Source organism: Coregonus clupeaformis, unplaced genomic scaffold (assembly GCF_020615455.1).
Source record: "Coregonus clupeaformis isolate EN_2021a unplaced genomic scaffold, ASM2061545v1 scaf0005, whole genome shotgun sequence".
NCBI classification, from domain to species: domain Eukaryota; kingdom Metazoa; phylum Chordata; class Actinopteri; order Salmoniformes; family Salmonidae; genus Coregonus; species Coregonus clupeaformis.
Genome location: NW_025533460.1, coordinates 1,615,287 through 1,640,919, shown reverse-complemented (window position 1 = coordinate 1,640,919; position 25,633 = coordinate 1,615,287). Strand labels below are relative to the sequence as shown.

At 44.9% G+C, this 25,633-nt stretch overlaps 1 protein-coding gene and 1 long non-coding RNA gene across 3 annotated transcripts; one reads left to right on the top strand and one right to left on the bottom strand.

Annotated features, from left to right (window-relative positions):
• Window positions 1-6,346: 6,346 nt before the first annotated feature.
• Window positions 6,347-9,544, bottom strand: smug1 (single-strand-selective monofunctional uracil-DNA glycosylase 1). Of its 2 annotated transcripts, none has more exons than XM_041891244.2 (3): window positions 9,481-9,544; window positions 8,962-9,262; window positions 6,347-8,604 (listed from the first exon to the last, which is right to left on the bottom strand). In XM_041891244.2, exons 1-3 carry the CDS (start codon window positions 9,501-9,503, stop codon window positions 8,077-8,079), a joined length of 852 nt encoding a protein of 283 aa, XP_041747178.1. In that variant the 5' UTR covers window positions 9,504-9,544; the 3' UTR covers window positions 6,347-8,076. The 2 variants fall into 2 exon arrangements, with proteins under 2 accessions (XP_041747178.1, XP_041747177.1); XM_041891243.2 differs by having other exon boundaries at window positions 9,456-9,540.
• On the top strand, window positions 9,117-24,891 carry LOC121577541. The gene is made up of 5 exons (XR_006002647.1): window positions 9,117-9,202; window positions 21,611-21,790; window positions 21,895-21,989; window positions 22,067-22,183; window positions 24,252-24,891. It is a non-coding gene; the product is annotated as an uncharacterized LOC121577541 (long non-coding RNA).
• Window positions 24,892-25,633: the final 742 nt, after the last annotated feature.

Below are 25,633 nucleotides of genomic sequence, written 5' to 3'. Positions count from 1 at the left end.
GCTGTGTGCCTTTGTGTTTCACCTTTCCCACTTTCAGCTCACAATGGGAGTGCCCAGTTCATGAACTTTGAATCCTCAACCTCACCGCCTTGCGCATCCAACCAATCACAAGGGAATGTGATATGTATGTCCCTTTCTGCAATGCAAACGTGGCATTACAATTTGAATGGCAGCACAGAAATACATGCATTTGGAGTATCATCCCTCCTCCTCAGTTGCCAACACGTGAAGAAGAGATGCACCTTCGGCCATTTGCGATCATGTGACCCAAAGTCAACGGGAGGTCATTCTCGCTGACTATTTGACTTCTGCCTGAGCTACTGTGGAAAAGAACATGACAAACGACTCCATTTATCCAATCAGCTTTCACACACACACACCACACATACACAGTCTCTCTCTCACACACACACGCCACTCCTCTTGCTTGTTCTTCTCATTGCATCGTGTGTGCATCACATGACCTGAGAGGGAGCGTCACCGTGGAGATGATGGATGGGGCTTTTAGTACCTATTTAGAATGAAGCTGTCCACACCGCTCTCTAATTACCCACTCCCTGAAGGAGGCTGCTGCCCCACTTAATTGCTTTTTGTTTGTTGACCTAGTTGAGCCCTTAGACGGATTGGTAAGAGAGAGAAAGACAAGGAGAGAAAGAGGGAAAGAAAGGTGCGATTTGAGATCGACCTATAGCCCCTACCGTCCGTTACACTTCTTTATTGTCCCAGTCTGATCTGAAAGATTTTGATTGGTATTGGTAGGATGGTAAGCACAGAACTCTGAGAGGCGGACCAGTGGCTTGACGTTTTCTGGTTCAAATCTTGGGTCGGATGATAAAGGTGGGAACTGAACTGGAAACCGGAGAGCTGCTGGTTTCAGATTATAGCTACCATCCACTGCTGTTGTGCCCTTGAGAAACGCATTAACCATCCACCCTCCAGGGGAACTCCACTGCAGCTGATGTGTGTTGTCTAAGGAGAATAGGAGCAGAGCAAGAGACACATTTCTGTAGTAATGGATGGACTAACAAAGTACTATTCTATTCCATTTACCGCCATATTGCTTACACCTATCCAGAAAGTATATTTTTCTTTAAGGTATATAAGTAGGATGTAGTGGTGGACCGTAGATTGATTCAACATAACAGTATTTGCCAGAGTCATGAATATGCCTTTAAAGTTGATCATATTCCTTAAAAGGTATCTTTTTAACAGCATCCTCAACATCTGGCAACACATATATGAAGGTTGTCACATTTGGCTGAGGCAGGTCTCACGTTCAGATCTGAATGTGTTTTTTTAAAATGCACTCACAATGGAATCACAGCATTTCTAATTAAGTAAGGGATTGGTTCGCACTCTCCCACCTACGTGCCACTGCCATTTCTCATCTATCAACCCAATCACAAGTATCACCTGAGCAGGACAGCAATTTATAGGTGCTCTATCAGTTAGACAGCTCATCGTTCAGAACAAATGAATAATTTTAAGCTGAAATAAAAGAGAAACAGACTACATCAGGAATACCATCTGTAAACTCAGAGAACAGAATCTGTCATCGTCGCTTAACACAGCCAGTACAACAACCTCTGAAATACCACAAAGAGTACTGGCCGCACCACAATGCACACCGCTCTCAACCCATAGAGACTGGAGACAAGGCAGCAGGATATCTGTCTGCTGTATACGGTCCTAAGGATTGTTCGCACATAACTCACAGAGCTTCTCCCGCCCCATAAATAAGTCTGCCTTCTTTTGATAATGTCAGCTTAATGTTTAGTCAATAAACTCTCCTCTGCTGGTGTGCTTTTACAAAGGCTGCTTTTTCCCAATATATAGTATATCCTCAAGTATACACTCTTAGAAAAAATAGGTGCTATCTAGAACCTAAATGGGTTCTTTGGCTGTCCCCACCCTCTAAATAACCCTTTTTGGTTCCCGGTAGGACCCTTTTGGTTCCAGGAAGAACTATTTTGGGTTCCATGTAGAACTTTTTCCACAGAGGGTTCTACTTGGAACCCATAAGGGTTGTACCTGGAACCAAAAAGGGTTCTCCTATGGGGACAGCCACCCTTTTGGAACCCTTTTTTCTAAGAGTACTGTAATCATACACCTTGATAATGTGGCACATTTTACTTTTACTTTTTATTTTATTTGTTTATTTAACCTTTATTTAACCAGGTAAGCCAGTTGAGAACAAGTTCTCATTTACAACTGTGACCTTGCCAAGATAAAGCAAAGCAGTGCGATAAAAACAACACAGAGTTACATATGGGGTAAACAAAACATAAAGTCAAAAATACAAACAGAAAATCTATATACAGTGTGTGCGAATGTAGTAAGTTATGGAGGTAAGGCAATAAATAGGCCATAGTGCAAAATAGTTACAATTTCGAATTAACACTGGAATGATAGATGTGCAAAAGATGATGTGCAAATAGAGATACTGGGGTGCAAATTAGCAAAATAAATAACAATATGGGGATGACTTTGCATACAATGGCCATGTCCCCGGGACCACCCATACGTAAAAATGTATGTGCACATGACTGTAAGTCGCTTTGGATAAAAGCGTCTGCTAAATGGCATATTATTATTATTATTATATGTTTCAACTTGCTGCCTTACACACGACACACGCAGGCACGCATGCACATACACACACTGTCGTCTCATTTATTCTAGACATTCTATTCCTCTCAGTAATGCTTGGACCCTACAGCACCCAATGTCACAGGAAGGCCAAAAAGATCATCAAGGACAACAACCACCCAAGCCACTGCCTGTTCACCCCGCTATCATCCAGAAGGCAAGGTCAGTACAGGTGCAATAAAGCTGTGACTGAGAGACTGAAAAACAGCTTCTATCTCAAGGCCATCAGACTGTTAAATAGCCTTCACTAGCACATTAGAAGCTGCTGCCTATATACATAGATTAGAAATCACTGGCCACTTTAATAAATGGAACACTAGTCACTTTAATAATGTTTACAAATCTTACATTCCTCATCTCATATGTATATACTGTATTCTATACTATTCTACTGTATCTTAGTCTATGCTGCTGTGACATTGCTCGTCCATATATTTATTTATATATTCTTAATTCCATTGTTTTACTTAGATTTGTGTGTATTGGGTATATGTCGTGAAATTGTTACATATTACTTGTTAGAAATTGCTGCACTGTCGGAGCTAGAAACACAAGCATTTCGCTACACCTGCAATAACATCTGCTAAACACGTGTATGTGACAAATAAATTTGATTTGAGAATGGTTGAGAACTGAAGCATCCCTTTCTCTATAAGCCTCTGGGTCAGACTCCACTGAACCTTCACCAGCTCATAATGATGACACAACCTATGCATCAGCAGATCTACTAGCATTAGCCAATAGTCTCTGGGCCTCTATGTGGACAGTTGAGGAAAGTTTAGGTCTGGTGGTGAGGGAACTAGTTTTTCAGGCCAACCCAACCTTAACATCAACATAATCCACATTTACTGAAGGAGACAAACTGAGTTAGACTGGAAAACAAATAACTTGTAGCTGATAAAATGTGGGGGGTGGTTTAAATTTGTAGAGGGAGGTAGGCTGTGACCAAGCCAGAGAATTACCATAGTAAGTGAGTGAGAAGCAGTGTGGTGCCGCTATATAACGCAGCAGCACGCTCTCTTCCTGCTACTAACGACTCCAGAGGTGTAATGAAGACAAACCCAGGCAGAAATTAGCAGCGACAGTAACTAAAACATTGATAAATGAGCCACTAATAAAAAGGAGGAGTGGGGCAATGTAGGGGGTAGAGAGAGGAGAAGGGACGTGATTAGTACAGTGCACGGTGCAGAAACGTGACGATTTATCTGTCTCGTCTCGTATTTTCTCAAGACACACTGAAAACAGCAATGGCCAATGGTAAATGGATTTGCCTAGAAAAATCTATCCCCCATATGACCGTGTGCATGTATGTCTGTGTCTTAACCGCACGTTGAACCCTCACTGTTCTTTTCCCCCTGCTGATCCGACTAATATCCTTCGCCTGTATGACTTATCTGTGTGTACCGCGTGTGCACCGTCCTACGCTCTGAGAGCACGCCATGATTGATGGGCTTTGCAGCCACACAAAAAAGAAGAGCCCAAGACAAATGGGGGTCACACAAGACTTATTAAAACAACAATTCTTATGATAAGCAAAACACTTAGGAAAATTAAACTTATACATTCTAATTTTCATTAAATTATTTTTTAATGAGAACATTCATCTTGCGAGAATCTATCCAATTAATTTCACAGTAACCTTTTCTTATAAGCAGGCCGTTTTTTTTATCATCCATTTATATTTTCCAAAAACATGAGGCTGGATAAAACTGTACATTTAAAAATCTGAATATTCCAATAGAAACCCCAGTCATCTCAACAGTGAAGGCCTAACGGAGTGATGTGAATGGGGAGGAAACAGCCCCAGCAGAGGGGGCAGAACTGAAGGTTTCATAAGGGGGGTATCAGTAATGTGTACCCCCGCCTACACTCCCCCCCTCCTCCAGTGTGTGTGGAGGTTATCAGTTAGGTGTGCCCCTATCGTGGCCTCGCTCTCTCCGTATGACGGGCAGCCCTGGAGGATAATAAAGAGTGATGATGCTGATGTTGTGCCATCCACCTCCCTCAACATCCCCCCCACCTCCCCTATCCTCTCTTGCAGAACCCTTCGCCCCTTCATTTATCACCTCTCCCCCTCCTCCCTGCCCCCCCCCCACTCTAATTCTGGTTTAATAACCGCCGCCTCCATTCATCACAGTATCGATGGCTCTGACAGGCCGGTGGCGGCTAACGCTAGCTCCCCTCTCCTTTCCTCACGTGTGGCCGTGGGGTCACCGGGAGGTCAGGCTGTCAATAAGTACGTCCTGCGCCATTGTTCCTCGGAGTAAGATGCTGAAATGCACACACGAACACCCACACATCGTCAGTCAAGTGGACTGTCTTGTTTGAAAAGCAACAAGCAAGACACAAATACCAAGTCAAACACACGTTGAAAGGATCAGTCTCAAAATGTAAAATTATGCACCTGAGGAACATCAGAATCAATAAAGGCATCAAACTGGACTATCTTGAGGGGTTATTGTCTTACCCCGTTTACTATATGCTGAATACACTGTACATAATATGTTTGTCTTACCTATGAGCAACATTTGTGTCAAAATGGGTGGATGGAACACCGCGACATAAAAACAAACCCCTCTATTGTCAGCCTCCATCATGCCAGGCAGTTTGTTCACCGCTGCACAGCTTGGGTTTGTGGCAGAGAGACAGGACAGCAGCTGAACTTCACCCAGACCCATAACCAGGGCCCATGACAGTACACAGGGGGGTGCTTGCAGAGGAGTGTGCGTGTGTTGTACCGCAGGACTCTAATTCACAGAGCGCATCCTATTGGCAAAGCTCATTGAGCTAATTAATAATGCAGCACAGAACAGAGAGGGATGGGAGTCATTAGGGAGCTGCGGCTGTGCTCTCAGCCCTGTGGTGGAGCGCCACTGTGTGTGTTTGTGTGTATGAGAGAGATAAAGAACGCAAGGGAGCTTCTGTGCGTGTTTGCAATTGTATTATAGAGAAGTGTGTGAGAGAGGGGGGATGTGTGACTCTCGCTGCAGACGTGCATGACTACATGTGTCACGGCAAAGACCAGAATTCAGATAGAGGGTGTGCATTTGAATACGTGTGACTTTGCATGTGGGTGTGTGAGTGTGCAGGTGCTCTGAAGTCAGAGAGAGTTTGTGTGTGAGAGAGAGCGAATGGCCATTGTACAGACACCACGGCCCCTCTCCTCTCTCTCACACACGCACTTGCACCCTGCAACGGAGAGGCCCGCTGCTGGTGACTATGATTTATTCATTATCTAGGATCAAGACAAACAACATCAAACCAATGTACTACAGCAGCCCTCTCTACCTGTTAGCTCCTGGTGACTGGGAGCCATTGTGAACAGAGTTAAAAGAGGAACAGAGAGAATTCATGGAAGTACTTTACACTAAGTGCAATGAACACTGTAATTACTCGAGTTACAACATTGTATTAACATGTTACACTGCACTTCTGTGTAATGTTCCACTAAACCATAGTGTATAATACAAATAACTGGCTGATTTAGTATAATAATGAGAATGAAGTATAACATGTAAAAATGTATGCACTCTAACTGTAAGTTGCTCTGGATAAGAGCGTCTGCTAAATGACTAAAATGTAAAATGTATAAAGTCCATTCATTGCCTTACGAAATGCAACATAGTGGAAATGAGTTCATGTACAAAAACATACTAATAATGCCAGAGCAAAGTCATGGCAATAAAGAAAACAAAGACAAGACATAAATATATATATTTTTAAACACTAACATCAGGAACACATTAAAGTACATTACAACGCCACAGCATAAGATTAATACCATGCATATTTAAAACGATCATTCTTATTAAGGGACCACCTGATTTAGGCTCACACATGGAGTGGCACACAGAAAGCTTGATCACCTGACCTGTGGCATTTTGTCTGAGGTGTACAGAATGGTGTGTTATTGTTTTTACTATCAAGGACCACTTTGGAAACAAGTGTTTTAATTAATGCTTTCAAGTGATATCATCTGGGTCCACATTGTACATTTTGCTGTATATATCTGTTACCCAAAATAAAGTAAATTCAATCATTGGAGAGAAACCTGCAAGGATAACACTTTAGTTAACCTCCTGCAGAGCTGAGTAGTATAACAACATGGTGCAAGACCATGAGTGCCTTGTATGTCATCAATGGCTTCTTCTAATTATGCATGACCTATTGGGGCGTCGTCCCAGTACAAACATTTTAGAGAGTGCTTTATACATAGCTATGCACTAATGTGGATATAGGACCTTGAAGGTCAGAATTTTGCCAACAAGTGAAGTCCTGCCAAGATGTAACAGGCAAGGACAGGGCATCCCCATACATAAAGCATCAGCCAAGGACAATGGTTGGCTTGAACGTTTACTAAATTGACCAAAGGAGAAACAATGCTATTGCAATGTTGTTACAATGGGCCAAAAAAGAAAGAAACAAGCCTACATTCACTCCACATTTGCAAACCACTGCCGAGACCAAGTCGGAAACAAGAAGGACTACCATAATGACCACAAGCAGGACCCTGGTTCAAATTGAGAGTAGGATGTCATTAGCTTTACATCATGAAGGCAACATGCCTCTGAATAACTGAGCATCATTATTGGTAACAAGCTCTGCAGGTCGAGACTGGGTCAGTGAATAGAAAACGAATTAAGAAGGTGTGACTGACAAACTATGTTTACCTGGAATATGTAGTGAGGTATTTCTTAGCCAGATCTGACACACCGTAGGAAGGACAGAAAAAAAAAAAAAACTACTGCAACATGACATGTAATTTGTAAACAAGAAAAATAACACAGTCTAACATTTAACAGTGATGGTGAAATTAACTCTAACTAAAACCTATTCTAGACTAACTGGTCAGTTACATCATCAGAGCCTGATAGCAACAGTGCAGTTAAAAGCCCTAAGGCAAGCTCCTCCTAAACCTGTATACAGTATCTACTGTAATCCTGAAAATCTTTCATCTTATAATTGTAAACGATATACCAATTTGATACCATTTTAAAAACGTAAAATATCTTCATTACAGTCTCTGGATTTAACTACTTCCAGGTAATATGCTACAGAATGTCCTCACAAAGATCAGATGTCAGAGATGAGTAGCTGTCTACATGCTGTGAGGCAGTACACACCACAGTAAAGTACATACAGACATAATGTATCTTCTCTGTAATGGATATAACAGCATCTGGGGAGAGTCATTGTGATGCATTGTGTCTCTGCATGGCCTATACACATGAGAGCTCTGGGGGGGCTGCTGCTCTACAGGGAATGCTGTGTGAGAGGGCCTGGGTGATGTGTTATTCCCCATAAAGATGAAGGTTAGGATTTGGGAAGGGTAAGCTGACCCTAGATCTGTGCCAGTGGGCAACTTATACCCCCAGGCCAGCATACAGCAAATACAGTATTTGTTCATGGAGGCTGATTGGCTAGAGGTCACATGGTCAGCAGCGATAGGACACCCAGTTCCTCCAGCTTGGCCTTGGCTACCGCCTCCCAGCCCTTATTGGCCAACGGGTTCCTGGGGGATGGGTGCATGATGCCCTCCACCCGTACCTCCATGCCCGCTGCAGAGAGGGCTCGCCGTGCTCGCTGCTCTGCCACTCTGCCAACCCCAATCACCATGGTGACGCCCAGGGCAGCCACAGCCTGGCACAGTGCCATGTCACAGAGAGCCAGGAGAGCCTCACGTTCCCCAATGACCAGCTCGGGGGGTGTCAGGTTCTTGCCGGTGGTACCCATGAACATAAGTGGGCACAGGTTGTGTACAAAGAAATGGCGGAAGAACACAGCTGGCTCACCACACAGCTTGCGGAAGAAGCCCCAGAAACGGGCGCCACTCACTTCACTCTGAATGCAGTCTAGGCCTTTGATTAGTCGCTTTGGGTGCTCCGAAGGGGGATGTCCCACCTCCCCAGTGATTTTCAGCCAATCACGGACATAGTTCACCTCACCAAAGGGGACCTGAGAGCAGAGGAGGACTGATGATTAGGTGGATAATAATACTACTCTATTTTACCCTGACTTTGATCAGATTCAAACTGAGTGGACAATATTGTTGACTTATTCTTCATGTGTACCCCTTATTCCAGACATTTCCATTCTGCAATGGTGAAGATGAGAAAGTGGTAATTACCAGTATTCACACATGATAAAAGTTTATATTATTCTCTATCAACCAAAAGTTCTAGGAGGCTACCATTTACCTTTTGCCAGCAACGACCTGGGAAAGAGGTGCCTTGAATGGAAGTAGGCTAACAATGTAGCTAACAAGTGGGAGTTGTTGCTCTCTCTCTCTTTGGCCTGCCTGCACATCCTTACCCCGGTCTGAGCCATGCCGAAGGGTCCCGGGTTCATCCCCAGAAAGAGAATACTCTGTCCGCCACGACAGTACGTCTCAACGAAGCAGCGGTGCGGTTCCCAGGCATACTCCAGCGGGTTGTAGATGTAGTGCACAGGCTCATTGAACGACAGCCGGCGAAGGTGAACGTTCAGCTCCAACTCCACGTGCAGAAAACGGGAGGCTACCGTGGAACCGTCCAACATCGACCCCGGACCCAGAGTGAGTGAACAAACGTTGTTCTCATCCGGTTCGTGTTTCTCCGCATCTCCCTCTCCAACCCTGCGGACAAATAAATAAAGCAATGCCGGTACTTAGATTATCAATAGGAATGCTAACTCGGTTAGCCCTCAACGTTAGCGGCTATTAAATTGCAGTGCCACATCAAATGTACGAGTTATTTTAAAGTAGGCATAATATATTGCACAGGTCCCCTTATAACAGAACGGCTGCATTAATGTCCTTAAAAAAGCACCTTTGTCGCTGTAGTTGCACTGTACCTTTGGAGTTCATGTGTGTTCATCCTGAGCGGAGGTTTTCCGGGAACAAAGACAAGCAATTGCATTCTGGGAATAGTAGTTCCACGCAGATAGGCGACCAACCGTTCTTATTATACAGTAGCTCAGTGCTACCAACGAAGGTGATGGTTTCTGTTTTATGTAAACAGCTCCACCTATCGTCGACTGCACTAGCACCAAATGGCATGTTTCTACGGGAACACAGAAGTATGCCTATTTTATTCTGGGTCAAAGCTCAATGGCTTTCCGTCTCTGTGATAGTGTCTTCTGATCTGCACCGCGAGGGATATGACAAAAGGAAACACATATACGCACAATCCATGCACGTGCACAGGGTTGGGGAGTAACTGATTAGCCTACATGTAATCTCTTACATGTAATCTGATTACTAAAAACGGTACTACCTGTAATCAGTTACTTTACCAGCAAAAATATTGTAATCAGATTACAGATACTTTAGAAAAACTAGATGATTACTTCTTGGATTACTTTTAAATTCATCAAATATGTTTTGGGAAAAAATACATTATGACACCTTTCTGTTTTCTCAATGACATTCAATTCAGCATTGAAAAAAGGTGCAAGTTTAAGTTTCTTCCACCTGATCGAGCCTGACCACAAGTCAGAGACAACTATGATGACACACCAAATGCATTTGATGGATCCTTTTTGTCTTTTTCTAATGCATCTTAAGGGAAAAGTAATCCAAAAGTAACTGAAAGTATTACGTAACTGAGTTTGGGTAATCCTAAAGTTACGTTACTGATTACAATTTTGGACAGGTAACTAGTAACTGTAACAGATTACATTTAGAAAGTAACCTACCCAACCCTGCACGCACACACACACTTAAATGGGTAACATTACATACACAAAAGCTTAAAGGAGTGGCTATAGTGAATAAGGTAGTCTGTTTACTTAGAGCCATTCTCTCTCTCTCTCTCTCTCTCTCTCTCTCTCTCTCTCTCTCTCTCTCTCTCTCTCTCTCTCTCTCTCTCTCTCTCTCTCTCTCTCTCTCTCTCTGTCCTTTGCATGACCTCGAACATGGAGAAAGTAGAATTAGCAAAGCTTTGACCCTCATATCAGATGAACGCTACCACCGATCTTCATTTTCGATGTTACTAATGGGTAATTGGTTATCACTGACGTGTGTCAGTGTTATCTCCTGTCCTCTGAGACTTCAGGTCAAAGGTTTAACACGCTGCTACAGTTTATTTTTAATTAGCGACATTTATGTAATTACTGTTTGCATTAAAAGCTTCCTTCAAAGGTTCGTAGCACGGCTATATTGCACAAGCCGACCTTCCACTTTATTCAATATTTGTCTACAATATCCCCTAACCATTTCAATGGCCTTCTTGACTGTCCGTGGCAATCCTAGGTGAAATTTGATAAATGTTTCTACAGCACTTTATTGATGAAAGATAAAGAGAGAGAGAGAGATACACCTGGAGGAAGAGTAGGAAATGGGGGAAATTTACAAATAGAAAGAGAGGGAGGGAGAGAATGCAGTAAAGGATGGAGTGGGAGAGATGACAGGGGTGTTACATTTGAGACCGGGACTCCAGCTCCTCTGTGCAGCCAATCTAGTGCTGTTGCCATGGCAGCAGCAGCCCTGTATCTGCAGTGCAGGCAGAGAGCCTACAGTCCCCAACAACACACACACACTCACACACCCCTCCCACGCCTGAACTGTAGCTGAACCTGAGTGAGGTCATAGGTCGGACGGCTGGGAGCATATGGGTGACAGTGAGCGATGAGTAGGGGATAGAGAAAAAGAGGGTGCAAGTGAGGGAAAGAGAAAGAGGAGGATGTGCCACACAGATGGGGCGAAAGGGGACTGAACAGAATCTAATTATCATACAGGGGGAAAAAGATAGTATTGACAGCGGAAGGGTTTCTGCTTGTTTTGCCATGAAAAAGGAGGTTTCTTTGTTTTTTATTATTCTTCGGGGTGGGGGATGCTTATTCTTTATTTTTTGATGGATATGTGGGTTTAACAAAGGATATCAAGTACAGACACTTCATACATTTCACCATGGATCATTTCACCCGTGTGTGGAGTGTGCATGTATCTCTATGAGTGTGTGTTTGGCGTCTTCTTGTTGAAGATGAGTGAGGATTGAGGGAGTGTGTGTGGAACTTGTTCCTGTTTGCGAAATGAGTTTGCCTGCATGTCTGTGTGCATTCTGCGTGCATTTGTCTTTGTGCAATGTCTCACAATGGTGCTAGACACGACACGTGTTTGAGCTGTGTGTTGTTCACTCTACCTGTCCTGCCTGCCTCTGTACACACTGTGTACGTGTGTGCGCGCGTGTGTGTGTATTGTAAGTGTGTTTGCATATCTATTCATGTATGAGCGGTACACTGATAGATGAGTTCACTTGACAGATGGTATTTACACATCCCCCTGTAATTTCCCCCATCATGCTCAGGGTGTGTGTGTGTCTGTGTGTGTGCGCCTGGTGGGTGTGTGTGGGTGCATGCATGTTTGTGTGCCTGGTGCCACAAACCTGGTTAATGTTATATTCTCAATTGCCATGAAGTACCAGCATATTCAGTTTTTGTAAACACAAACCGTGACATGTCTTGGTTTCTGGTATTTGGTGGTCAAGGTTACAGGTAGTTAGTTGTCTGACATTGACGTGTCAAATGAAAAACTAATTCGAAAGAGCTTACCTCTCATCTGACCTGCGTGCCTTGGATAGGCCTGTACACACAATAAAGAAAACACACAATATTAACACACAAATAAGGTTTTGTACAATCACACTATCTTAGGGTGGGATTCAATCCAATCGCAGGTTATAGGCATTGGGGATTTTAAAGGCAATTTCCGATTGAGCCAACATATGCAGTGTTAACCATGAATGGGATCTCCGCAAATGCGGGAACATTGCCTTTAAAAGCCGTAATGCCTATAACCCGCGATCAGATTGAATCCCGGCCTTAGTATCTTAGTAAGGTATAATCATCCTCTCTAAGATATGAATGGAGTAATGCCATACAGTCTCTGTCAGGGTTTCTAGCTGGATCTTATCCAGGAGTGACTTGGATACAGTAGGGTCAAATGAGTTCCCCGTTGACCCCTAATCTTACTAAGGGGTCAAACAGTTGAGGTCATGGCTGCAAGTCTGTTTGTGCAGTGTCCTAATATTTAGACATACACAGTGTTACCATGGATTTGTAAATTAGAATACACTATTTTTTGACAATAACTAAATGCTCATCATAAAAATAACAATCAAATTATCATTGTTATCACTGTTGACAATATTGGCATTAAGAATAATATTCATACTATTAACAATAATATCATTGTTTCATTATCATTAGTAGCAATAGTAGGAGTGGTATTTAGTCAGTTCTTGATCACTAATAGCTGCTGTAAAAACAAACATTATGGACATTTTTAGGAAGCAGAGAGAAGAGGATTGTATACTGGAGCCTCCATAGAAAATGAATCACAGAGTGCCCTCTAGTGGCCTGCTGATATCTCATTATTACCTACAAGGGCTAATTGTTAAGTGGTATGATGTTATTGCAACACATGCAAGTGTCATAGAAAATGTCATGTTCTCACATAATATTCTCTCTGGCTCTCTGTCTCTTCCTCTCTCTCTCTTTCACATTAACTTGATGCCCTTCAGTCCTCCCTATCATTCCCTCCTGTGTCGTCGTCGCCCCCCGATCCTCGGTCACAGCCTCTAAACATATTAGGGAGGTACAGGCAGACATCCACAGGAGCCTCTCCATCCATCAGAACACAGCCAATGGCTTTAGCAGGGCTCCCTGGGCCCGGCTGGGATTGGTGTACACCGAAATGTACAATGACCCAAAGCAACCACACATACACATTCGTAGAATGGATACACACACACACACACACACATATATATATATATATATACACACACATACAGGTATGCCTCATTCCAAGTCATCTAACAAGTGCAAAGTGGTGCTCAACCACACATGCATGCTCAACCACACGCATGTTCAACCACACGCACACACACTCCCCCCAACTGTGAGCTCTATATGCTCTATGGCTAGAGATTGGATCAGGGCAGTGAGAGGGTCATCATCCGTTCTGCCTCCCGGTGACCATGCCATGACCCCAACTCTCTCCCCCCACACACTACCCCAGACAACTCTCCCTCTCTCTGCACTCCAGTCGATACTGTTCTTCCAAATGCCAAGCCTCTTGTTTCCATTCAGCACTGCCTAATGAGTCCTTTACAAAGTCATCAGCTCTACTGCCCTGGCTGAGGTGAGCTAGAGGCTTCTGTCAAATCAGGAAGAAAATGTTCATCAGGACTAAAATCCATTATCTGTTTTCTAATATCGATTGTCTTATTATGGTCAGTGGTAAACCAATAATTTTACTATCTGTATTGTAATGTAAGGTTTTGAAAATAAGGTTAATATGTTACTGGTATGTGGTAATGAGTAATCTGATTGAAGTACTATAATACTTTATTGTTGATTTCCCTGTGTATTTCTTTTAAAGTCAAGACCTGGGTAACAGGAACTAGGTTTTCCCCTGAGCTTTCAGAGTGATATCTAAGCTTTTTTCAAAAATATTTCCCTTTCTACCTAAGCTATCATATGCATTAAGCCAGTATATGCTATTATACTATCATTTATGTGCACTGACTATAGATAAGAGCAACAGCTAAATGAATAAATGTACAGTAAGAGCATCAGTGAGGTCTGATTTGATCTCCAGGCCAGGCAGACTAAACGAATGCAGATCCTGCGTGGTGCCTGGTGCAGTGAACACAGGATGTGAACCACATGCTCTATCTGATGATGATTAGGCTGTGCTCCTGGATTACCCTGTCTGTCACACCACTCAACTCCTACACCACCAAGCCTCTGTTTCATCTTTGAGTGTCTTCCGCTGCCCGCACCGGGCTGTGAATACCCACGGAGTGTGTGTGTGTGATTACTTTGGGAGTACATATTTGCGTGCGTGTGTGTGCATGTCTGTGTCTTCCTTCCCTGTCTCTGTGCACAGCTGTTCCATTCCTTCACCTCTTCATCCCTCTTTTTCCTCTCCTCAGGGTGCATACAAAGCTGAACCTCCATCTCTGTTTAGCCTTTAGCATATCTTTCTCTTTTCATCTCTCGCTTCCCTACCCTGCCTGCTCCTCTCTCTTCCATTCTTTCTCTCCCTCTCGCTCCTCTTTTGCTTTCTCTTTTTCTCTCCATCCTTTCTTTTCCCCTTTCCACCCGCTTTCCCCTTTTTCTCTTTCTTCCTCATCTCTCCATCTCTATCTCCCTCTCACACATCTCTCTCTCATACACTCCCTCTCTCTCCTCTCTCTCTGATGGATCACCTTCCCCTCCTGTTGAACTCCTCTGATAATCCAGGGGAAGCAGTAAGAGAGCATCCATCAGCAACGCTGACAGAGCCGCAAGCTGGTGCAGTCTGACATACCACCACTCTGTCTGTACAGTGTGCGTGTGCGTACGTGTGTGTGTGGGTGTGCACGTGTGTGTGTACGTGCACTTGCAGGATAGCAAAAAATTATCAGCATGCATGTTTGATGTGTTTGCTTGTACTCTTCGTAGCAGAACAACTTGGCTGAGGTGTTATGAATATGGTGTATATGCATGTGTGAGTGAATTAACTCAGGGCTCCTGTACGGATTGTTGTTTTGAGGGTGAAATTTCAACCACAGGATAATGTCATCATGGTAACCAAATTTCAACATAGACAAACCTTGTATAAAATATGTTGAATTTGTACCTTTAAAACAACGTCAGATTTTCAATGTTATGTCCACTATCAGAAGAAAAAAAAACAATAGGCGGGGCAGCACCTCCTACTGGAGAATTGATCGATCTACAGCTACCTTTTGGTCTCCCATCAATGGTTTTAAGCGAGCCCAGCCCTGCATAGCTAGGATATTTGTCACTGACTATTGAGTACCACAGTATGAGTCATAATACCCATAAAACCTAGCGGTAAAACTCGGAAATGGTTCCAATCGTTTTTCCACCATTCATTTTTCCGTAGGGGATTTTAGAACTACTTCATATAAGGTCTGTGTTTCGTGTAGGCTTACCCTGGTGTGACATTTTGATAACCGTGCAAATCTCCCTCGGACAAGGTAACTTTTATCAATCTATTCGCCTGTAATTGTACCCCCTAAAAATGAAATGCTAATTAGCCGTTAATGTTGCTATCATACTGTCACGAGTGTCAGTGTAATGCGGTGGATCGAAGTCAGGCGCAGGACACAGAACTCGAAGAAACATACTTTACTGAAAAGTAAAGAATACAACACAGAAATAGCTCCACACAGGGAGGAACTAACCCGCTCACCAACGACACACGAAACGAAAAACAACCACGCACAAAACACATTGGGAGCCACTGGGTTAAATAGGGAAGGCGTGATTACAATAATGGGCAACAGGTGTGTAACAATAGACAACAGGTGCAACATAGAAACATAGAACATAGATCGGCAGCAGCTAGTATTCCGGTGACGAAGAACGCCGAAGCCTGCCCGAGCAAGGAGGAGGGGCAGCCTCGGCAGAATCCGTGACAGTACCCCCCGGCAGAATCCGTGACAGTACCCCCCCCGACGCGCGGCTCCAGCCGTGCGTCGACACCGGCCTCGAACTGGGAACCCCGATGAGACACTATATCCTCAGGTATCCCATAGTGCCGGAAGACGTGAGTAAATAGGGCCTCAGCAGTCTGTAGAGCCGTAGGTAGACCGGGCAGAGGAATGAGGCAGCAGGACTTAGAAAACCGATCCACAATGACCAGGATCGTGGTATTCCCTTGTGAGGGGGGAAGATCCGTCACGAAATCCACCGATAGGTGGGACCACGGTCGTTGTGGAACGGGTAGGGGTTGCAATTTCCCTCTGGGCAGGTGTCTAGGAGCCTTACACTGGGCGCACACCGAGCAGGAGGAAACATAAACCCTCACGTCCATAGCTAAGGTGGGCCACCACTAAGACAATGCACTGTCCGACCGATACCAGGATGACCAGAGGAGGGTGACGTGTGAGCCCAATAGATCAAACAATCGCGGACCTCCAGCGGGACGTACACACGACCCTCTGGACACTGGGGAGGAGTGGGTTCGTTACGCAACGCCCACTCCGCGTCCACCTCCCACACCACCGATGCCACCAGACACGACGCCGGAAGTATGGGAGTGGGCTCCACGGAACTCTCCTCCGTGTCATACAGTCGGGACAGAGCATCTGCCTTAGCGTTCTGGGAACCTGGCCTGTACGAAAGGGTGAAACAAAAACGGGTGAGAAACATTGACCACCTTGCCTGGCGAGGGTTTAATCTCTTCGCCGCCCGGATGTACTCCAGATTGCGGTGGTCAGTCAAAATGAGAAAAGGGTGGTTAGCCCCCTCAAGCCAATGTCTCCACACTTTCAGGGCTTGGACCACGGCCAACAGCTCCCGGTCCCCCACATCATAGTTGCGCTCCGCCGGACTGAGCTTCTTAGAAAAGAACGCACAGGGGCGGAGCTTGGGTGGTGTGCCTGAGCGCTGGGAAAGTACAGCACCTATCCCAGCCTCCGACGCGTCCACCTCAACCGTGAAGGCCAAGGAGGGATCCGGATGAGCCAGCACTGGAGCCGAGGTAAACAGGTTCTTCAGATGATTGAAGGCCCTGTCCGCCTCAGCTGACCACCGCAGACGCACCGGTCCCCCCTTCAGCAACGAGGTAATGGGAGCCGCTATATGACCAAAGCCCCGGTAGTAATTGGCAAATCCCAAAAATTGCTGCACCTCCTTCACCGTGGTTGGAGTCGGCCAATTACGCACGGCCGAAATGCGGTCACTCTCCATCTTCACCCCAGACGCGGACATGTGGTACCCTAGGAAGGAGATGGACTCCTGAAAGAACAGGCATTTCTCCGCCTTGGCATACAGGTCATGCTTCAACAGTCGTCCAAATACTTTCCGCACCAGGGACACATGCTCAGCCCGTGTAGCGGAGTATATGAGAATGTCATCAATATACACCACTACACCCTGTCCGTGCAGATCCCTGAAAATCTCATCGACAAAGGCTTGGAAGACTGATGGAGCATTCATCGACCCGTATGGCATGACGAGGTACTCATAGTGTCCTGAGGTAGTGCTGAAAGCCATCTTCCACTCATCTCCCTCCCGAATACGCACCAGATTGTACGCGCTCCTGAGATCCAATTTCGTGAAGAAGCGCGCCCCGTGCAGTGATTCCGTCATACATGCTATCAGAGGTAAGGGATAGCTGTACTTGACAGTGATCTGATTAAGCCCACGGTAATCAATGCAGGGCGTAACCCACCATCCTTCTTCTTCACAAAAAAGAAACTTGAGGAAACAGGTGAAGTGGAAGGCCGATTGTATCCCTGTCTCAGAGATTCTGAGACATATGTTTCCATATCCACCTTCTCCGCCTGTGACAGAGGATACACGTGACTCCGGGGAAGTGCAGCGCCTACCTGGAGATTTATCGCAAAATCCCCCTGGACGATGGGGTGGTAATTTAGTCGCCCTCTTCTTACTGAAGGCGAGAGCCAAATCGGCATACTCAGAAGGAATGTGCACTGTGGAGACCTGGTTTGGACTCTCCACCGTAGTAGCCCCCAAGGAAACCCCTACACACCTCCCTGAGCACTGACTGGACCATCCCTTGAGAGCCCTCTGTTGCCAGGAAATAGTGGGATCATGAGTGGTTAACCAGGGAAGTCCCAACACCACAGGATACGCAGGAGAATCAATCAGATAGAGACTAATCATCTCCTCATGACCCACCTGCGTCCTCATTAAGAGTGGTGCGGTAACCTCCCTGATTAGACCTGACCCTAGCGGGCGACTATCTAATGCGTGGACAGGGAAGGGCACATCAACACGAACAGTAGGAATCCCTAACCTATGAGAATATTCACGATCAATAAAATTCCCAGCTGCGCCTGAATCTACTAGCGCCTTATGCTGGGAATGAGGAGAAAGCTCCGGAAACACAACCTCTATACACAACTGACCAACAGGGAGCTCTGGGTGAGTCGGGTGCCTACTCACCTGAGATGGTCGACCAGTGCTCTGCTTACTGCCTCGACTCCCTGGGGACCCTCCCCAGCACCGACCCGCAGTGTGTCCTCTGCGGCCACAGTTGGTGCAGGGGACGGCCCCTCTCCTGGTCTCCCTAAGTGCAGCACCGCCGAGCTCCATGGGGGTAGAGTTGGAGGTGCTGGGGGATGGAATGAATGGGCCCTGATCAGAACGTCCGCGGGTCTCCAACAGGTTATCCAGCCTGATGGACATCTCCACCAGTTGGTCCAGGTTGAGATTGGTATCCCTGCAGGCCAGTTCCCGCCAAACGTCCTCCCTTAGGCTGCACCGATAGTGGTCGATCAGGGCCCTCTCATTCCATCCGGCGTTGGCTGCCAACGTCCTGAACTCCAGCGCAAAATCCTGGACGCTCCTCCTCTCCTGTCGTAGGTGGAACAGATGCTCGCCCGCCGCTCTCCCCTCTGGTGGATGATCGAATACCGCCCGGAAGCGGCGGGTGAAATCCTCGTAGCGGACCGATGCAGCGTCAATTCCTCGCCACTCGGCGTTGGCCCACTCGAGCGCCTTCCCCGACAGACAGGAGATGAGGGCGGACACGCTCTCGTATCCCGAGAGCGCCGGGTGAATGGTTGCCAGGTAGAGCTCTACCTGGAGAAGGAAACCCTGACACCCGGCTGGTGTACCGTCATATGCCCTCGGGAGCGAGAGTCGAATCCCACTGGGTCCAGGTGGCGAAGGGGTGGACTGTGGTATGGGTGGTAGAGTGGTTGGAGGAGGTGTAGGAAGGCCACCTCTCTCCCAACGGTCCATAGTATTCATCACCCTCTCCATGGCGGTGCCGAGAGCCTGGATGATACTCTCCTGTCGTTGAAATCGTTCCTCCATCGATTCGGACTGACTGGCTGTACCTGCTGACTCCATAAATGGTGCGTGGTTCTGTCACAAGTGTCAGTGTAATGCGGTGGATCGAAGTCAGGCGCAGGACACAGAACTCGAAGAAACGTACTTTACTGAAAAGTAAAGAATACAACACAGAAATACCTCCACACAGGGAGGAACTAACCCGCTCACCAACGACACACGAAATGAAAAACAACCACGCACAAAACACATTGGGAGCCACTGGGTTAAATAGGGAAGGCGTGATTACAATAATGGGCAACAGGTGTGTAACAATAGACAACAGGTGCAACATAGAAAAATAGAACATAGATCGGCAGCAGCTAGTATTCCGGTGACGACGAACACCGAAGCCTGCCCGAGCAAGGAGGAGGGGCAGCCTCGGCACAATCCGTGACACATACAGAACTACACATCCTGACGCAAGCTTTGACATAATCACTCAAGGCAGGGTGGGAAAAACCTCCACATGTTTCAATGCAAAGTCATCGACAAGTAGCAAGTAACCTAGCAAGTAGATATTTGTAGTTTCTTGTGTAAATAATTGATATTGTGTATTTCTCGTGTGTATTTTTGTTTAGCTTATTTTTGTATTACCTAGCTAGCTACCGTAGCATTTGTTTATTACTATAATTTTTTGAATTACCCTGGCCTTTGTAGCTAACTAGCCAAACTTAGGTCTCTCCGTCAATCAGAAGCAAGGATGGTTCTGTGCAATGTACCGGATTGTAACCACTACTCCGATAAGCACACGTGCATTTGATTGTTTCTGACCTCTGTAAGAGAGGTAACAAGCTATTTTGGTTAGGTCAAAGATCTGTGGTTACCTAGATGCTTTTGAAAATTAGGTAGATAACTACCGACTGTAATTACGTGTACAACGCACTTTACCTTCCTTACAAGAAAACCAGTATAGGCTAGCATAATGAATGTTGTGACCTTTATTATTGACAAGTCCTTTGTGAGCCTTAGTGAGCTAGCCAGTCTGTTAGCTCACGGTTTGTGTAGTCCTACTTTTTCACGTGGTGACATGCTAGCTAACGTTAGCCCTCCAGCCAGGGCAGGGATATAGCTAGCTAAATATTGCCTGGTGGGCTAGCTAGTTAGGCACCTTGGTTGGCTATTTGGCTACATTATCTAACGTCAGCTAGCTAACGTAGCAGTGTATTTCACCATGTGGAGTCGAACCTTCCTGACAGCAGGTGACATGCTAGCAAATGTGTCTAACATTAGTGATTAGCGCTAACGTTAAATGTCCCTTCCCTGGTGGACTAGCTAGCATGTCACCATCCGTGGGGTCTGGGGAAATGTCTGACTAGACAAATGATTAACTAACGTAACTAGCAAGCTAAACATTAGCTAAATATCCCTTCCCTGGTGAGCTAACATTAGCTAGCATGTCAACACATGGAAAATGTGTGACTACACAAATGGTGAGCTAACGTTAACTAGCTGACTAGCTAGATCACATAGGACTTGTGGGCTCAATGTTTTCCCATACAAAACACAAACGGTTTTGTTCCACAAGTGCATCTGTTGTACATCAAATTATCTGTGAAGTTAGTTAGCTATACATGTCAGCAGGGATGGAAATTAAGCTAGCCTGAGGCTAGTACTTTTCAGACTGGGCTAGTAGACAATGTGCCTAACTAGCCTGACACAGCAGTGAAATGTTGCCTTTACAAACATCGCATGCCACAGATTTAGGACCTGAATGTTACCCTGGCTAGTAGAAATCGTGGTCTGCTGGCCAGTGCCCAAAATGCTTATGTTCCATCCCTGTAGGTCAGTCCCTTTCAGACGATCCCCCTATCACTGCTGGTCCTCCTCAGTGAACTCACGGCTGAGGGTTTTAACTTTCCTCTTGAGAATTAGAATCAGAAGTACAGTCATATAGCTCATTGCAATACTTCACCTCTTTGGGCAAATAGTACCCTAGACTGTCTTGATCATCTAGTTGAGCATTCCAGATAATTCCTCCATCCCAGCAGAAATGTCCCATCCACATAGTAGGATTTTAGATGTGCAGATAGACCAAAGCCCAGTCTATTTTACCGTTACTATAGTCAAGTATGTGGGTTATGTTATTTTAATATAGATGTTACTATTTTAGTTCTACACTTAGCTAGCTAGTAAAAGTACCTTTTTTTTTGTCTTTCAGATGGGCGGACCGGAAACCCAGTGACAACACTTGGGTCTGCAGCTGCCATTTTCCGGTGGGAAAGAGAAATCGCCCTGTATTTACCAGTCTGTATTTACCAGACTGTTGACTGGGATACAAGCAAAAACAATGAGGCATGAGGATTGGGTGTTGAGGGACCCACTTGTCACATTGTCCAATGTGGGTTTGTGTTATGATAAACAATGCATTTTCTGTCCAGATAAAGATGTTGATACGGCATTGAAAAATACCCAACACTGACCAAATGTCTCTTTGTTTTCCAGTCCAACAGGAGTGCATCCCTCAGGCCATCCGGTGCATGGACATCCTGTGCCAGTGTGATCCGAGACTACAGCAGATCAAGCCTGTGGACGGACAGGTCAGTAACTCATCAAATATGATACCATATTGTGTAAAACATTGAATTTGTAGATGCATAGAATTTTTTTGTTTTAGACATGAGGCGTGACATGCGGAACATCAGGCTCACCCCACGAGAAGCAGTGCATGATCAACGCCACCCTCAGCAAGGCAATCTGCTGGAAGTGATGTACTCTCACTCTCACTCTGGGGGTAAGACTTAATTTAAACATCACAGATATAAATTCCCACTGTGCCCATGATAAAAGGCAATGTGTATTGTGTTGTACTACTGAATGAAACTGTTAGGAGATGCACTCAAACCAGCCTTTGTGATTGAACTTACATTGACTACATTACTTCAGTTGGCTGCTTTGAGCTTGAATGTAATATGACCTATTTGTGTTTGATCTGTATTCATTTTCACTTTTTAACAATGTCAGGCACTGGGGCTTCAGCAAGTAAGACACAAGGGGTATGAATAATAATAATGCCCATGATAAAGTTAGCTACATTACTTTATTTGGCTGCTTTGAGCAAAACTTGTACAGTGGCTTGCGAAAGTATTCACCCCCCTTGGCATTTTTCCTATTTTGTTGCCTTACAACCTGGAATTAAAATGGATTTTTGGGGGGTTTGTATCATTTGATTTACACAACATACCTACCACTTTGAAGATGCAAAATATTTTTTGGGTGAAACAAACAAGAAATAAGACAAAGAAACTGAATACTTGAGCGTGCATAACTATTCACCCCCCAAAGTCAATGCTTTGTAGAGCCACCTTTTGCAGCAATTACAGCTGCAAGTCTCTTGGGGTATGTCTCTATAAGCTTGGCACATCTAGCCCCACTGGGATTTTTGCCCATTCTTCAAGGCAAAACTGCTCCAGCTCCTTCAAGTTGGAGGGGTTCTGCTGGTGTACAGCAATCTTTAGGTCATACCACAGATTCTCAATTGGATTGAGGTATGGGCTTAGACTAGGCCATTCCAAGACATTTAAATGTTTCCCCTTAAACCACTCGAGTGTTGTTTTAGCAGTATGCTTAGGGTCATTGTCCTGCTGGAAGGTGAACCTCCATCCCAGTCTAAAATCTCTGGAAGACTGAAACAGGTTTCCCTCAAGAATGTCCCTGTATTTAGCGCCATCCACTATTCCTTCAATTCTGACCAGTTTCCCAGTCCCTGCCGATGAAAAACATCCCCACAGCATGATGCTACCACCACCATGCTTCACTGTGGGGGTGTTGAGGTGCTAGAGGTGTTGGGTTTGCGCCAGACATAGCGTTTTCTTTGATGGCCAAAAAGCTCAATATTAGTCTCATCTGACCAGAGTACCTTCTTCCATATGTTTGGGGAGTCTCCCACATGCCTTTTGGCGAACACCAAACGTGTTTGCTTATTTTTTTCTTTAAGCAATGGCTTTTTTCTGACCACTCTTCCGTAAAGCCCACCTCTGTAGAGTGTACGGCTTAAAGTGGTCCTATGGACAGATACTCCTATCTCCGCTGTGGAGCTTTGTAGCTCCTTCAGGGTAATCTTTGGTCTCTTTGTTGCCTCTCTGATTAATGCCCTCCTTGCCTGGTCCATGAGTTTTGGTGGGCGGCCCTCTCTTGGCAGGTTTGTTGTGGTGCCATATTCTTTCCATTTTTAAATAATTATATTAATAATAATTTATTTAATGGTGCTCCGTGTGATGTTCAAAGTTTTGGATATTTGTTTTATAACCCAACCCTGATCTGTACTTCTCCATAACTTTGTCCCTGACCTGTTTGGAGAGCTCCTTGCTTAGTGGTATTGCAGACTCTGGGGCCTTTCAGAACAGGTGTATATATACTGAGATCATGTGACAGATCATGTGACACTTAGATTACACACAGGTGGACTTTATTTAACTAATTTTGTGACTTCTGAAGGTAATTGGTTGCACCAGATCTTATTTAGGGGCTTCGCAGCAAAGGGGGTGAATACATATGCACGCACCACTTTTCCGTTATAAATTTGTTCATTTCACTTCACCAATTTGGACTATTTTGTGTATGTCCATTACATGAAATCCAAATAAAAATCAATTTGTAATGCAACAAAATAGGAAAAACGCCATGGGGGATGAATACTTTTGCAAGGCACTGTATAGGCATGTAGGGACTGAAATACAAAAAATATTCTATATCAGAATGTTTTTAATGGCATATTCACCATAAACAAGTTAAGCAATACAAAAGTCCTGTAACTTCCTAATGCTCCCAGTTGGCCTACTCCCTCATACATTTTCTTGAAGTTGTCAACGAGAAATGTGGAAACTGAAAGGAGCTGCAGTGAGAAGAATTACGGGTGGAGTTGGAGGATGGAGGAGAGAGAGGAAGAGGAGGAGAGGATGAGGAAGAGTTACCTGCCTACAACTCTTTTCCCACTATACAACCATTCATGCACACAAACATACGCAAACACACTCTATGGATACAAAGAACAAAGAGCATAAACCTGTCCAACAATGTCATTAATTCCACAAAACATACACCTATGACCATACACTTCAGTCGTCCTCCTATTTCTTTTCACTGAGCCAGTTGCAAAGACAAACAAGCCTATTGACTGTTTTTATTTTTAATACATTTGCAAACATTTCTAAAAACCTGTTTTCGCTTTGTCATTGTCACGTCTACTCCCGCTCCTCCCCTCTGGTGTAAGCCGGTTTACTAACCACCGATCAAGGTAACCATCATTACGCACACCTGGCATCAATCATTTACGTTCACCTGCGCTTCATCATGAGGCACACCTGGACTCCATTACCTCACTCATTACCTCCCATTTACCTGGCACTCCCTTAGGTTCTTTCCCCAGGCAGTATTGTTTCTGTGTTTCATGTCAAGACTCTACTCCTATGTTGTATCCTTCCATGTTCTTTGTTATATTAAACTTACCACCTGCACCTGCTTCTCGACTCCCAGCGTCTACGTTACAGTCATTATAGGGTATTGTGTGTAGATTGATGAGATTATTTAAATAAAAATCAATTTTAGAATAAGGCTGTAACGTAACAACATTTAGAAAAAGTGAAAGGGTCTGAATACTTTCCAAATGCACTGTACCTTCGTGCAATGCAGGCCAGCCTGGTGTGTGCCCCTGCATGCTGTGACCACCACTGTCATAGATAGTCCTCCATGTAGATGCTGGGCTCTGCTTTGTAACGCTCCACACATTTCTCAATGGACTTCTATTCTTCATCAGACTCAGAAGAACTCAACAGAGGGCAGCTTTTTTATTTGGTGGCTCTGACTCTGTTGCTTTATCAGGTTGCTGTGCAGACCTCTCTTCCTTCAGCAAGTTGCTGACCAAAGCCCACACCTCACCCCTCTCAATTCTGGGAAGGCACTTCAGGTCCTTAAACCTTGGGTTGAGTGCTGTGGCGATCTTCAACCATATGAGGTTGGTGTTTTCCTTGCGTTTCTCCAGGTCTGTTGTGAATGTCAGCTTGAAACTTACCACGTAGGCAGGGTCATCATCAGAGCTCTCCATCACCTGAAGGAGATGGCACAAAGCAGGCAACGCCACTGAGCAGGAAATGTACTTCTCTCCTCCCAGAAGTTCAGTCAAGTACCTGCAGTGAAAGATAATTCAAAATCACTTAAGTCAATTGTGAGAGACTTGTTATACATA

Coding starts and splice junctions, on each gene's coding strand:
- smug1 (XM_041891243.2), bottom strand. CDS start 9,493: ATGAACTCCAAAGGTACAGTGCAACTACAGCGACAAAG. Junction 9,263..9,455: donor GTGCAACTACAGCGACAAAG/GTGCTTTTTTAA, acceptor ATTTGTCCGCAG/GGTTGGAGAGGGAGATGCGG. Junction 8,605..8,961: donor TCGGCATGGCTCAGACCGGG/GTAAGGATGTGC, acceptor CTCTGCTCTCAG/GTCCCCTTTGGTGAGGTGAA.